Source organism: Stegastes partitus, unplaced genomic scaffold (assembly GCF_000690725.1).
Source record: "Stegastes partitus isolate 25-593 unplaced genomic scaffold, Stegastes_partitus-1.0.2 Scaffold143, whole genome shotgun sequence".
NCBI lineage: Eukaryota > Metazoa > Chordata > Actinopteri > Pomacentridae > Stegastes > Stegastes partitus.
The window spans coordinates 513,786-528,461 of record NW_007577874.1 but is presented as its reverse complement, the minus strand read 5'-3'; the positions used below and the strand labels follow the sequence as shown (position 1 = coordinate 528,461).

General features: G+C 38.0%; 1 protein-coding gene and 1 long non-coding RNA gene across 2 annotated transcripts in view; one reads left to right on the top strand and one right to left on the bottom strand.

Moving 5' to 3' along the window:
- chrnd (cholinergic receptor, nicotinic, delta (muscle)) overlaps window positions 1-12,965 on the bottom strand; it is a 23,383-nt gene extending 10,418 nt beyond the window's left edge. The window contains exons 1-9 of the mRNA XM_008279082.1: window positions 12,697-12,965; window positions 9,335-9,480; window positions 9,176-9,220; window positions 8,984-9,093; window positions 7,509-7,664; window positions 3,137-3,246; window positions 1,752-1,952; window positions 475-586; window positions 180-294 (exon numbers count right to left, since the gene is read on the bottom strand). Coding sequence (XP_008277304.1) covers window positions 180-294; window positions 475-586; window positions 1,752-1,952; window positions 3,137-3,246; window positions 7,509-7,664; window positions 8,984-9,093; window positions 9,176-9,220; window positions 9,335-9,480; window positions 12,697-12,754 — 1,053 coding nt within the window. The 5' untranslated portion in view covers window positions 12,755-12,965. The remainder of the gene's footprint in view (window positions 1-179; window positions 295-474; window positions 587-1,751; window positions 1,953-3,136; window positions 3,247-7,508; window positions 7,665-8,983; window positions 9,094-9,175; window positions 9,221-9,334; window positions 9,481-12,696) is intronic.
- On the top strand, window positions 3,630-5,231 carry LOC103355332 (uncharacterized). Its single transcript, XR_520086.1, has 3 exons — window positions 3,630-3,835; window positions 3,925-3,970; window positions 4,128-5,231. It is a non-coding gene; the product is annotated as an uncharacterized LOC103355332 (long non-coding RNA).
- Window positions 12,966-14,676: the final 1,711 nt, after the last annotated feature.

The window sequence follows — 14,676 nt, the reverse complement described above, 5'->3', positions numbered from 1 at the left end:
GTACAACTCTGCATTGTTGTGGATTGTATTGACGTCAACTGACCTCAACGGCTTTGTAGCTCTGTTGGAATCAAATCAGCTCAAATCATTTCTTCTTTTTTTTTAAATCATGCAGAGGATTGAGCAAGTCAGAGCCGATACCACCGACGGGCCGAATGCTACGTGGCGTTTGGCGTTACCTTCTTGGTCCACTCAGACATGACGTGCGTGCTCGGCGTCCTGAAGTGCAGGTTGAGGACGACCACGCAGTTCAACACAACCACCGTCACCAGCACCATGATGAACATCAGGTACCTGGAAAACACACACAGTTCACTGAAAGCTAGTTTGCTGCTCCAACTCTCGTAGTCACGGCCCAGTTTTATCTTATTATTAGCTGGTGCAAGAGATGAATCACTACATAAACGTCAGTGGTTCATTCAGAAACTGACTGGTCCTGACTATGAACAGAAGCTACTGGTTGGCGTTACCTACTTGACAATGAGTGGAACCGACATGGAGGTCTCCGGCAGCCTTTGAGAGATCAGCAGCAGGAAGACAGACTGAGCCAGCAGAACTGAGATGGACAAAGTCATCTTCTCTCCACCTGCATGCAAACAAACCAGTTTGCAAACCCAGCACGAACAGGGGAGCTAAACAATGAGGCCTGATCCTAAAAAACTGCAGTGAATTTAGAGGAAAGAGATTTTTGTGATTTTTCTGACATGTCACAACTTAAATCAGGTGAAAATGTCTCATTAAAAAAAAGGTCTATTCATGATTTGGGTCGTTCTTTAAGCACAAATGCCAAATATTTGCTTGATTTTAGGTTTTCAAATGTGAGATTTTTAGACTTTTCTTGACTTAAGTTCTAAAAAAATTCAAATTTTGACTGTTGGTCGAAGCAAAAACAACACATTTCACATTGTCTCAGGCACTTTTCACAGGTTTATGATGTTTTAAAGCACAAATGATTGATGTAAGAATATGATTTAGGTATAATACACCTACAGCGGACTCAGGTTTCTATCACTGATACATCCGATATGAGATAAGAAGCATCGCTGTGAACAGAGTGACTCTAATGTTTCTCTAAATCTAATTTCTATATATAAATAATACAAGTCGAACGTGTAAACCTCCACTACACTGAGCTCATAACCTTCATTTTGGTGTTTCTGAATGGTCCTGATTTTTAGTGTTTTACATTTATTTTATCATAAACTGTAATCTTGCTACTTGTCATCCTGTTTTAATAATTAATACGGTTTTGTTCTCTTCTACAAATCGGTTTCTTTTTGCTGCCTGATGGTGTACGACAGCTCAGGTTATTATTAAATGTGCTAAACGTGATTTAATGTGCAATGTAGCGAGAAAAATGCAGAATTTATAGAAGCTGAAAATGTAAACAAGCCTCATTAAATAGTCTATGAAAAGCATGTGGAGTCACCATTTTTTCCACCAATATCTGTAACACCTGTAGGCACATATTTAACTTTAATCTCTTTCTTTTAAAAAAAAAAAAGATTTATGGCATAACTAAGTCATACTGTACAAAGAAATACTGAATTCCCTCTAACTGTATTTTTCTTTTTACCTCCAGTGACTGAAAATGTTCCAATGAGAAAAAAACAAAACTCTGACAAAACCGCTCAGGTGTTCAGAACGTTAAATGAAACTCTCTGTGAATTACAAAAACACCATTTTGCGAGTGGATTAAACCAGTTTCCACACGAGACTGCAGTTAAATTAAAAAATCGAAGCTGACTGACTGTCGGCGGGCAGGTAGTAGACGAGCGAAGCCAAGAAGGAGATGAGCACGCAGGGGATGATGATGTTGACGATGTAGAACAGAGGTTTGCGTTTGATGACCAGGTAGAAGGTGATGTCCTGGTGCTTGTTGCTCTCCATGGGAATGTGTTTGTAGGTGTTCCTCTTCGCCGGCCGGTGGATGATCTCCCACTCGCCGTTCTCTGCGGACAAGAAACAGGCGGACGGTGAAGCTGCCGGCAGGATTTACAGCCTGAGGCGAATCGACGCGCTTCACAAAACAAAGTTTACAGACTCTCAGCTGCTAAAATTAGAGGATTTCAACAACCTGAGAAGCTGCTTCTGCTTTAGAAAGTATAAATTTCTGATACCAATGTGCAATATAATGTAATATTAGGAACAATATTTGGAATAAATGTGCAATATTTCATTTATCAGGTGCAATATTTTAATTTCACATGTGATTTTATTTATTATCTCACTATAATTTCCAGTATTACTTCTTATTTTTCCATTCTAGCCTTATTTTAGTTCACTTATTATTATTGTAAGTAATGTAACGCACTTATATCTTATTGCTATTTTACTTCTTAGACTCTGCATTTCTCATATTGTTCTCATTTTGAGTTAATAGTGCACAAGAATGTCTCTGGGATTCATAAAGTTTAATCTTGTTTAATCTCATTTTATCAGTATATTATAATAATATTATTGTGCAATATATTTTATTAAATGTCCAATATTTCATTTTCTAGGTGCAATATTCTATTTCATGTCTGACGTTACTTTTTATTGCTTTCCTACTTTTTAGACGCGGCATGTCTTCTGTCATTTTTATTTTTCCTGAGCAACATCTGGCACAAGAATCCTTCGAGTTTAATAAAGTTTTATTGTTATTATTATTATTTCATCCTCTACAGACTCACCACCTACAACAAGTGACCATTTTTCTTCTAATATTGAGTTAAATTTAAATAAAACAAAACGAACTTCCTCAAAAACTAAACAGAAAATATGAAACATGGATTTTTTTTTTGGTGTAAACTCAAAGGTTTCTGAAGGACGTCGACGATTTCGAGGATTTTTAAAATTTCTTTTCTACATAAAAACGTTATTTTTGCTGCAGTTTCTACCAATCTAGCACGTCATCTTATGTTAAATAGAGTAGAAATTAAAACATTATGGTGCCACAGTGAACGTTTGACCTGTTGGATCTAAAAAAAAAGTCATTTCTTCATCATTTGTGTGAAAGTCTGTGACAGTTTGAATTCAGATCGCGTTCGTTTAGGATGACACAGCACTAACTGATCTCCGAGACGCAGAAACGAACGTCACGAAGCGTAAACTGTAAAAGACGATCTGCGATGAGCAGAAAAAGGCCGTTTACCCGTGAAGCTGGCGGGGTCGATGATGATCCACTCCACCGTCCACTTGTTGGTCTCGTCCGCTTCTTCCTTCAGCAGCATCCGGATCTCTTTGGCGTTGTAGGTCAGAGAGCTGCACGGAAACAGAACATGTGGTTCCAGGAGAGCACGGTCGCTGAAAAAGCCGTTTCTGGCGTCTGCAGTCATTTACATCGTTATCAGAAGCTCAACTCTCTGACATTTTGGAGGATTTCTGCACCTTTAAGACCAAACAAACATCTAAAGCCTCATTTCCTCTGCGTGTTTTTATACTTTTAGTACGTATTTTGATCTGTTGTCTCATCTAGACAGCATAAAGATAAATACCTAACTGGGTCATTCCATTTAAATTTTAAAAAAGTACGCTAGAAGTACCCGAGGACAGGTTAAAATGTCCTTTACGTTACTTTTTCAAGCATTTTTAAACTGATAGAAATATTTTAAGGGCTGAAAAAAACAAAACTGCAANGAAAAACTTCCTCTGATTATCTGTAATATGTGTTTGAGCTGCAAACATCAAAGATCACAAAACTCCATCATGAAGCTTCCAGGGACAGAATATTAACTGACTCTTTATATTTCAGGGAGTTCAATCAATGGAGGAATCATAGGTGGAGTGGTTGGAGCTGTTTTGGTTGCAGCAGCAGCAGTTTGTCTGTTTCTGGTCTATAAGAAGAAAACAGGTAAGAAGATGTTTTATATTTAATTTAGAATTCATTTCTTGTATGTTGTTTGTGTTGATGATGTCTTCTGGACTCTGAACATTTCTCAGGTCAACAAGAAAACAACATGAGAAGCTCAAACACTGATGAAAACACGTAAGTAGATGTTAAGTGTTGAACTGAAATGACGATAAAACAGAAAATCAGATGAAGGAATCATGATTGGTGTGAAGGTTTATTTTGCTCTTTATACTGTTTTGTTTTTTTATCATTATATGTTTTGGTGATAACTTTGGCTTCACTCTATTTGCAGGTCTATTAAACTTGAAGATAAAAATGGAGGAACACCTTCTGCTGAAGAAATGTGCTGAAAACCTGAACAACAGTGTTAAACCTCAGTCAGATGAACTTCGGTCCAGTCTGGTCAACTCTGAGGTCTGACTGTAAAAATGAGTGTAAGCTAAAACAATCTAACGTAATGTGAAGAAGTGGTGCCTAAAATGTTGGTGAGTGTGAAAAATCTCATTCTTACCCCAGACCTCTGTATCATGACTGTATTAAGTATTATATTAGGAATTATGTATGTTTACATGTCACCAGCTGACTTTGGTATTATATTTTTTTTGTGTTGACGTAAACTCAAAGACAAAACTCTTCATGGCAGCTTTAATCTTCAGGAACTCCTGCTCAAAGTGGGTGAACGGGATATTTTTTTTAAAAACAATTATCTTGGAACATATTTGATATTGATTTATAACTTCAGTTACTTTTCAGATTCTTCCAGTTCTGTGAAAAACACGTATCTCCAGTTTTGGGGCTTTTAAATTTGAATTTGTTCAACAATTGTTCCACCACTAAATATCACCACAAGCCACTCATTAATCATCATTTCTATCATTTTGTTCAGGTCATTTCAGAGGATCTTTGTAGAAGATGTAATAATTCAGCTCTTTTTACTGTTTTTCTGTTTGATCTTGTAACAACCTGCTCTGTTTCCTGAAGTGCAGCATGTAGCTGTAGCTCTAAATCATGTCCTGATGCCTCACTCACACTAAACAGTGCAGAAGAAGTCAGAACTCACAGACTGATGGGCTGGAACAGAAGCTGCTCTGCTTCACCTGAAAAATACAGATCACATCAGTTGGTGCTGAACTCATCAGTCACAGGTTGTTTTGGAGGAAACTGGAAACACAGAGAGATTCCAGATAAACACAATCCAGAGTCTGTATTTAAATGTATTATTAGATGATCAGTATTTATACTGTTCTATCAGACTTCATTTGATTTTACAATATTCTGAAATCCAGTTTTACATCATGTTTACATGCTGACAAAACACAATGACTGTAACACTATGTGACCTCTACCAGTTTTATAATCACTTTGTTAGAAAAAAATAAAAGCATTCTTGGAGAAACAACGACAAATGATTTCAGTTTGTGTCCAGCAGAGGACGCTGCAACTCCATCAACCATTTATTCAGTCAAACACTTTACTGTTGACCGAACAAACTGTTTCTGATCAGTTTCTACAGCAAAGTGTTGATTTGGCTGGAAAACGTCCGAGAAACAACCACAAAGAGACACAAAATGAAAACTACAACACACAAAATGACCACTAGACACAGAATAGACAACAAAGGACCACAAAGAGACACAAAACAACCAGTCCTTTTTTCTGTTGTCTGTCATGAGTGAGTTGTTTTAGTTTCAGTAACCTTTGATGCATATTTGTCTGCTGTTGCTCTGATTGTGTTCTTCTGCTGTTTTCCAAGTCAAGCTGAATAAGTTTACAGAGTTCACTTAACCATCAGTTACAAAGACTCACACACATGTTGACTCTGTTTGTCCTAAAATTCTACATTCAGCTCCACAAACAGCTGCACAGTCCAGTTCACTGAAAACACGCTAGCTAACAGGATGCTAACCTAGCTAACGGAGCTAACGCATATTTCCGGCCGTTAGCTCGCTAGCTCGTCATAAAGCCTCCTGAATGAGTCCAGTTTGTCACAGTCAAACTTTACTGAGCCTTCCTGGATTAAAACACCATCTTCCTCACCTCCGTCTCCTTCGGTTCTCCTCCAACAAGCGGCTCCATGTTCTCGTCCTCCTTCTTTTCCTCCCGCCGTCTCTCCGTCGAAGCTTCTAGAAGCCGTTAGCTGCGCTCAGTGCGCCTGCGCACGAAGATGCCGGAGATTCACAGTCCTGATGCAGAATGGATCCTGTCAGAGTCACGTTCTGCTCTAATTGATCATTATTATTGATCATTAGGATGTAGGAGGGACTCTGATGTTACAGTTATTGGAGGTGGAGCTCATTGTAGCTGCTTCTCAATAATAATTAATCAATATTTCCAGGTGAAGTCTGGAGCAGTACAAAGCAGCAGCAGGTGAGGGTAAAATACCTCATCTCTGTGCCGTACTCGAGTACTCCGTTACTTTCCACCTGTGGACTGGAGTTGATGACGTCAGACTAGCGGCAGTGGAAACATGATGTCAGAGCGCCGCCTGCTGGTGGTCTGCTGCTACTGCAGCTGTTTCACAGCTCCTCTGTCAAACACCAACATGGACACTTTGTGTCACTGAACCAAAGTTAGAGGCAGGAGCAGCAGCCCGAGATGTGCTGTCCAAACATTTACTCAAACTGTCATTTTACAAGATGGAGATGCAACAAAACCCTGAATCTGACCTCCAGCGATGAATTAGTGTCTCATCAGTTTAACTAAACAGTTCAGTGTCTGTAATAATCAGAAACACAAAACAAAGAAACACAGAGACCGACTGCTGACAACTTCAAACTGGGAGACAACAAAACTCCCCCGACCCATGAAGACTCTGGATTATTCTATGAAATAACTTCTGTTGGCTGCTTTGAGTCTTACTTTCTTTACAGGACTAAAAGAAATAATTCACTCTAGTTCAGTCTCGTTCCTGTTTGGCTGGAGAGTTTTTATTCTCTCTGTGAGTTTGAGCAACATCAAGTCTGTTAAAGAGACTAAAAACCAGGTGTGTTGTCTCCTTGTAACAATTCACATTCATTCCAAGATGACAGCGTCACAACGCACCATGTAAAGGAAGCGGGCGGATCTGGACTCAGCGGGGTGAAAATCAGACAATCTCATACATTCGTTTTGGTTCAAAGCACATCCTTTTACTTTAAACACTTTCCTTTTTTATCCCCCCTCACATACACAAGCGCATCCCCACACACGAAACAGCAAAACAACGACACGGCTGAAAAACAGTTCTTAAAGTTCGGCAGTCAGTTCATGGACCGTCCGGCTTTATATATACAGTTCTACCACCACCTGCACGGCTCTGCAAGGCCACAAACAAATGCACGACGCCATCAACAGCTGATTAAACTCACGGCTCCGNCTCAGAAATGACGGAAAAAGTCCAGTAAAGAGACTCACTTCTACGTATTTTAAAGGCCTGTAACTCTGAAAATATTCATAGCAACATAGCAAAATTTCAAAAGTCTTTATGAAATACACTAAAGTTATTGTACAGGAAAAAATATCAGCTGATAAAACTGATAATTTTTCACAGAATCACCAAACTACAGTCCAAAGAAGAGCCACAATCCAATAAAATCCTGTTTACGTACAAGAATATATTTGGAATCACAAGCATCGACGTTTCACCACAAAGTAAACACAAACAATAGTTTATGAGTGTTTCAAGCACACGTACGTGAATTTGAGCGTGCAGTTCTGCCAGTCGAAGGGGAAGTAGTTGACGTTGATGGAGCAGGAGGAGCGGAAGATGGCGGGAGGCAACCAGTAGCAGAGCCCAGTCGCGTCCACCAGTACGTTGCAGTAGTAGGCCACCTGGAACTGGGCGTCATTACTGGGGAACAGGACACAGACTGGTCTGTAGGTCACAGCTCAGCTATTACCAACACATCAACAAATTTGAGGCGACAAAATCTCAGGAACTATTGAAGATAAAAGCCTGAAACTGTCTCTGCTGTTTCTCATTCAGAACCTGCAATACAGAATCTGAAACTCCAGCTTGGCCCACGCTAACGATATCTTTGTTGTCGTGGTACAACTTGTCATATCTGCTCAATCAGCTTTTTAATATCTGCCCCCCCCATAAATAGCAGCAATTTACACCTTACCTCTTCAACTAGCATGATTTACATGTTAATTGCATGTTCTTTTGCACATTAGTTCCCTAATAAGTGACATAATGCCAGTTTTAAATGATTAGAAATTATCCAAAAACATTCAAAAGTTGCCCAGAATGACATTACACCTGTTCTACAGGCTTAAAATGGTCAACATCACTTAAAAGTTGTCTAAAATGACATAAAATTGGTTCTAAATGATTAGAAATTGTCCATAATGACCCCAGAAAAGATCCAAAATTACATGAAACCACTTTGAAATGATTAGAAATGGTCCAAAATCACTCAACAGTTGTCCAAAAATGACATTACACCTGTTCTACAATCATCAAAAACGTTCCAAAATCCCTTGAAAGTTGTCCAAAATGACATAAAACCTCTTCTAAATTATGAGAAATTGTCCAAAATGACTCAAAAACTGATGGTAATGAAGTGAAATTGGTTCTATATGATGAAAAAATGGTCTAAAATCACTCAAAAGTTGTCCAAAATTTCATGAAATCAGTTGTAACTGATAGGAAATTGTGCAAAATTACTCAAAAGTTTTCCAAAAATGATCTTAAACCTGTTCTACAATCATCAAAAATAGTTCAGAAGGACTTAAAAATTGTCCAAAATCCCTTGAAAGTTGTCCAAAATGACATGGAAGGTGTTTGAAATTGGACAAAACTGGTTCTAAATGATTAGAAATTGTCCAGAATGACCTAAAAACCGACCAAAATGATGTGAAACCTTTCCAAAACCGCTTCAGTTTTTCTTAAATGCAGCACGTGTGAGCTGCCTCGAATCCCCCAGCGCATGAATAAAAGCATTTATGGAGGAAAAGTTCAAACTGAAGGTATCAGGGTATCACGCTTTGGTGAAACAAACGAGGATGTCATCTGTGTAAAATATATAAAAACAAACCAGAACTCCAGAAAACTGGTTTTAATCTGAACCTTGAACAAAACTGTGTCTGTTTAAATGCTTCTCGTGTTTGTTTGTTCTGGAAATCTGTTAAACATGAGGTTTAAAATCAGAAAACGACGACTCTCACTTGTTCTCCAGCACGATCTCCGGCAGCCACACCATATTGGACGGCAGCCGGAGCATCTCGATGCCGTCGAACTCCGTCGAGTTCCACGACAACCTGTAGTCGGTCCATGTCTGCCGCAGCACACACACACTGTTAGAGGTGGACAGCCGTCAGCGTTTCAAACAAGAACGTGATAAATTCACTTCTACGTACGTGTTCAATCCACACGTTCGTCAGCAGCGTCTCGTCGACTTCTTTCTACACACGAAGACAGACACACACGAAGAGATGTTAAAGCGGGTTTTGGCTGTTTTTGGATCGTGTACAAGAAGCCTGGATGTGTTTGGAGCTTCTAAGAGTCCTGATTGGCACCAGAGAGATGAGGTTGGAGAGCGTGAGGGCGAGGTAGACGTCCACGGCGTCCTGCTGCCTCTCCACCGGCCGCAGCTCCTTGTTGTAGCCCTTCTCCTTGAGCAGGTAGTTGATCAGACGCTCCTCCTCGTTCCTGCAGCAGCACTCTGGCATTTAAGAAGTCGCATTTTAATCAACTCAACGAGCACAAAGCTCACTCGGGTCATTAGAACACAGATTCTAGGATTAAGGACAAGAATTACCCTCAGTGTGGGAAAAGCTAACCCCAGAAGGAGCCACAGATTTGTCGCTAGGCTCCTTTTGAACCCCATTAGTAATAATTTTGCTAATTAAAGAACATTTGATTGAGTTTTTGAGCTCAAAATCCACGTGTACGAGCTTAAAGATGTGGGGATTTTAGTGAACTGAACAACTTGACTTCAGTAAAACCCTCAGTGGCGGCAAAATTAATTTTGAAAGGAGCCAAAAATGTATCACTAGGCTCCTTTTGAACCCCATTGAAGAGACAATAATAAGAATTAGCAGCGATTTTGCTAATTATTTAAACAACTGAGTAAATTCTTGAACCAAAAATGCCCAAAATCCACTTGTACAAGCTTAAATATGGGGATGTCAGTGAACTTAACATTTTGAATGCCTTTTTGGACAAAAACAGAAATTACAATATGTTAATGTGCAGATTTTTGAAGTGGACATCATTTATTAGTATTAATTATTATTTATCAGATCATTATTTATTATTGAAAATCTGTAAAATAAAAAATAAGATTTATTTATTTCAAAAAACAGCAAATCTCTGTTAAAAAAAAAAAAAAAAAATTTCCTGCTAATTTCAACATAGTAAAATAATGAAAGTGTAGTTTTTAATGGTTAAACATTAAAAAAATATATATTAAAAAAAATAAAACTGATTTTTTTTTAGGGTTAATGTGTAAATTAATACTTGTTCTTGGTTAACATGTAAATTAATATGAATTTACTATTTATTATGTGTAATTTAACAAAACAGGAAGCTAAATTATTGCAAAATACCATCAGATTGTTAAAACAATTATAGTTAAAACCTTAACTTTAATTTAAATGGAACTACAGCTGATGTTTCCAAGGTCAACCTTCAGCTCGTTTATTGTTCAGCGTACAAAACACCAACTTCTTCTTCTTCTTTTTGTTGTTTTTGTTTTCTGACTAATAAAGTTTTTCCCTGTGATATAAATACACCGTAAACAAAGAATTCTCTGACATCCACACACACACACACACACACACACACACACACACACACACACACACACACAGAGAAGAAAACAAACAGGATCCAAGAGTGTGTGGATGTTTTCATGCTGCTCAGGTTTCAGCGCGTCGCAGCTGCTGCACATAACCGGCAGACATTTGCCACCGAAACGCGCCGCCATGTTTGTTTTCATCCATCCTTTGCATTCTCTGCTTTTTCAGCTCATCGATACACGTTTTTACGACTGTTCTGCATTGAAAGGACTAAAGTGAGGCCGCAGATATTGTCAACTGTTCTATAAACTGTTCTTTTTAGCTAATTTATCCTTTTTCTGAGAACAAATTGTCACTTAAAGGACTAATATGGGGCTGCAAGTACTAATTTCACTGTCAGTTACCATTTAGATTGTGTTTTTTAGCTAATTTATTCTGTTTTTTAAAACTATTTTACATTTAAAGGACTAATGTGGGGCTGCAGCTGCTAATTTCACCATCATTTGTCCTTTACATGCTGTAATATTTAGCTCATTTGTCCTGGTTTTAACTCTTATCATTTATATTCTGTAGTTTTCAGCTAATTTATCCTGTTTTTGACAACTAATTTTCATTCAAAAGACCAAAGTGGGGCTTTAACTGCTTATTTCACTTATAATTATTATTAGCATTCATGTTTTTTTAGCTAATCTATCCTGGTTTTGACAGATTTTTCATTTGAAGGACCAAAAGTGGGGCTGCAACGGCTAATTTCACTTTTAATTATCTGTTACATTCTCATCTATCCTGTCTTTGACAATTATTTTACCTTATAAAGACTTAAGTGGAGCCAAAACGACTGATTTTACTATTCATTTTGCTCCTTTTGGCTCATTTATCCAGTTTTTGACAATTAAGTTTCATTTAAAGGTCTAAAGTCAGACTGCAACTGCTAATTTCACTGTCGGCTGTCCGTAATTTTCAGCTAACTTATCCTGGTCTTTCACAGATTTTTCATTTTAAGGACTAATGTGGGGCTGCAGCTGCTTATTTCACAATCAACTATCCTCTACATTTTGTTCGTTTCAGCAAATTTATCCTGTTTATGACAATTCATTTTCATTCAAAGGACCAAAGTGAGACTACAACTGCTAATTTCACTATCAAAGTTCTTTCAATTCTGTCATTTTTAGCAAATTTATCCTGTTTTTGACAACAAATTTACATTTAAAGGACCAAAGTGGGGCTGCAACTGATTATTTTACGATTAATCATCATTTATATTCTGTTTTTTCAGCCAATTTATTCTGTTTTTGACAACTATTTTGCATTTAAATGACCAACGTGGGGCTGCAGCTGATAATTTCACCGTCGATTAACCTCTCATGTTCTGTAAGTTAGTCATCTGGCCTTGAAAATGATCCAGGTGAGGTGTCCAAACTGCTTATTTTGTCCGATTATGATTATAAGACTTGAAAAAACCTTACATTTGCTTTAAAGGGAAGGACTNTATCCTGTTTTTGACAACAAATTTACATTTAAAGGACCAAAGTGGGGCTGCAACTGATTATTTCACTATTAATCATCATTTATATTCTGTTTTTTAGCCAATTTATTCTGTTTTTGACAACTACTTTGCATTTAAATGACCAACGTAGGGCTGCAGCTGATCATTTCACCGTCGATTAACCTCTCACGTTCCGTAAGTTAGTCATCTGGCCTTTAAAATGATCCAGGTGAGGTGTCCAAACTGCTTATTTTGTCCGATTATGATTATAAGACTTGAAAAAACCTTACATTTGCTTTAAAGGGAAGGACTTTAAATGTTGAGTCACTGATCAGAATCGCTGCTTTCTCTCAATCTCACAACCAGATCAGTATAAATCTGTTTCAGCTGTGGAGTATGATTTCACAGAGATGCAGAGTTGTAGTGTTTTGTTCTACGTGCAATTAGAAGGGAATCGTACACAGGAACGTGCAGAAAATCTTTCTGGAAAAGAAAATATTACATTTACGCTGATTTTTCCAGTCAAATGTAACATCAGTAAAAGTCTGTTTAGGCCTCCGTGGAATCGTATGAATCTGAAGTCAACACCGGTGAGTTGAAAGTTTGGATAAAAGAAGCATTACAGCAGAAGATAAAGCTCTAATTTTCTTACCAGATGCCAGCAGAGCGAGCAGGAACAAGGCGCCCAGTGCTGCACGCTGAAGCTCCATGGCTGACTGAAGCCCGGAGTCCTTTTACCCGCCGACCTTCTGCCTGAAGCCCGAATGATCGACAGGCGGCAGCTGCAGAAACACCGAGAGGAGAAAATAGAAAGCAGACGGCAGGAGCGAGCAGCCGTCACCTCCAGTCTGTACGGGAAACACAAAGAGCCGGGAGGAGCCTCACATACAGTCAGAACATCACACTGGAGATCTGGACTCTGGATTGACAAGCAAGCAATTCTAAATTTTAACACCTGGACTCAAACACTGACCTAAATGATGCAAAACCTGTCCAAAACCACTTAAAAGCTGTCTAAATTGGCATCACACGTGTTCTAAATGATTATAAGTATCCCAGAATGACTCAGAAACAGTCCAAAATTAGTTAAAAATTGCGGAGAATGATCCAAAAATTGGCCAAAATGATGTGAAACCTGTCTAAAATCACTCATATAGTCCAAAATGATATTACACCTGTTTAAAATGATTACAAATTGTCCAAAATCACTTGAAAGTTGTCCAAAATGACACGAAACTGGTTCCAAATGATCAGAAATTGTTCAGAATGACCCAAAAACTGACCTAAACGATGTGAAAATGTTCTACAATATTTTAAAAATTGTCCAGAGTGACTTAAAAATTGTCCAAAATCATTCAAAAGTTATCTAGAATGACATTACGCCTGTTGTAAATGAATAACACTTGGCCAAATGACCTAAAAGTAGTCTAAAATGACACTAGACCTGTTCTTAATGATTAGAAATTGTCCAAAATCACTCAAAGGTTGTCCAATATGACATGAAACCTGTTTTAAACAGTTAGAAATTATCCAAAATTACTGAAAAAGTGTCTAAAATGACATTACACCTGTTTCTTAATGATGAGGAACTGTCGAAAATCACTCAAAAGTGGTCAAAAAATGACATTACATCTGTTCTAAAAGCATCAAAAATAGTTTAGAATGACTCAAAAATCATCCAGAATCACTTGAAAGTTGTCCAAAATGACATGAAACCAGTTACATGTGATTATTAAAAATCCAGAATGACCCAAACACTGACCTAAATCATGTGAAACCTTCCAAAACCACTTAAATTGTCCAAAATGAGATCACCAACACCACTCAAGAGTTGTACAAAATGGCATCACACCAGCTCTAAAATGAATAGAAAAGACGTTAAACTTGTCCAGAATGATGCTGAAGCACTGATCTGTGCCTCTGCAGACAGTTCTCAGACCAAACGTTTGAGTTTTTGTCCTGATTTGAAGTGTGAACTGTGGAATCTTACGTCCTCAGCAGCGTTTCTCTCTAAACTAGGTCCCATCAGGTCCATTCTCCACCGCTGGACTCCAGTCAGACATCTGTGAAGGAGAATTGAAGCAAACTGGGCGCACCTGAGTCTGGAAACGTCTATACATGTCTTTATGAGTTACTGAGGGTAGATTCAGGAGTAAAAAATGGGAATTTAACATGAAATCTAAAGACTAAGAAGTGTGGAAAAGATGAAGAAACTGAAGTTTGAACATGTTGATAGTTTTGGGTTCTATTTTTGTTCTCAGATTTGGTCGGTTTGCACAAAAAAATCTCGTCTTTTTTTCAGACTTCCTTTGTGGTGCAGCATCAACACCCTCATAGCTGAGAATCATGAATATTTAATCTATTTCAGAACACATGTAAGAATCCGTCATGTACTTTTCTACTTGCAGTATTCAGTATTTCTACTAATAAAAGCAATACCACCGATACTTTCAGGATTGTTTTTTTTCCATGCAGATGAATTTAGACAACCTGAACTCGCACTTTTTTTTGTATATTTTTGGTTTATTTTTTATTTTTCTACTGATATTTCTGCCCCCGTTGCTGCTGTTTCAGTGCAAATTTCCCCCACTGCAGAATAAATCAAGGCATTTTGATGCTGCAGATGCTAAAA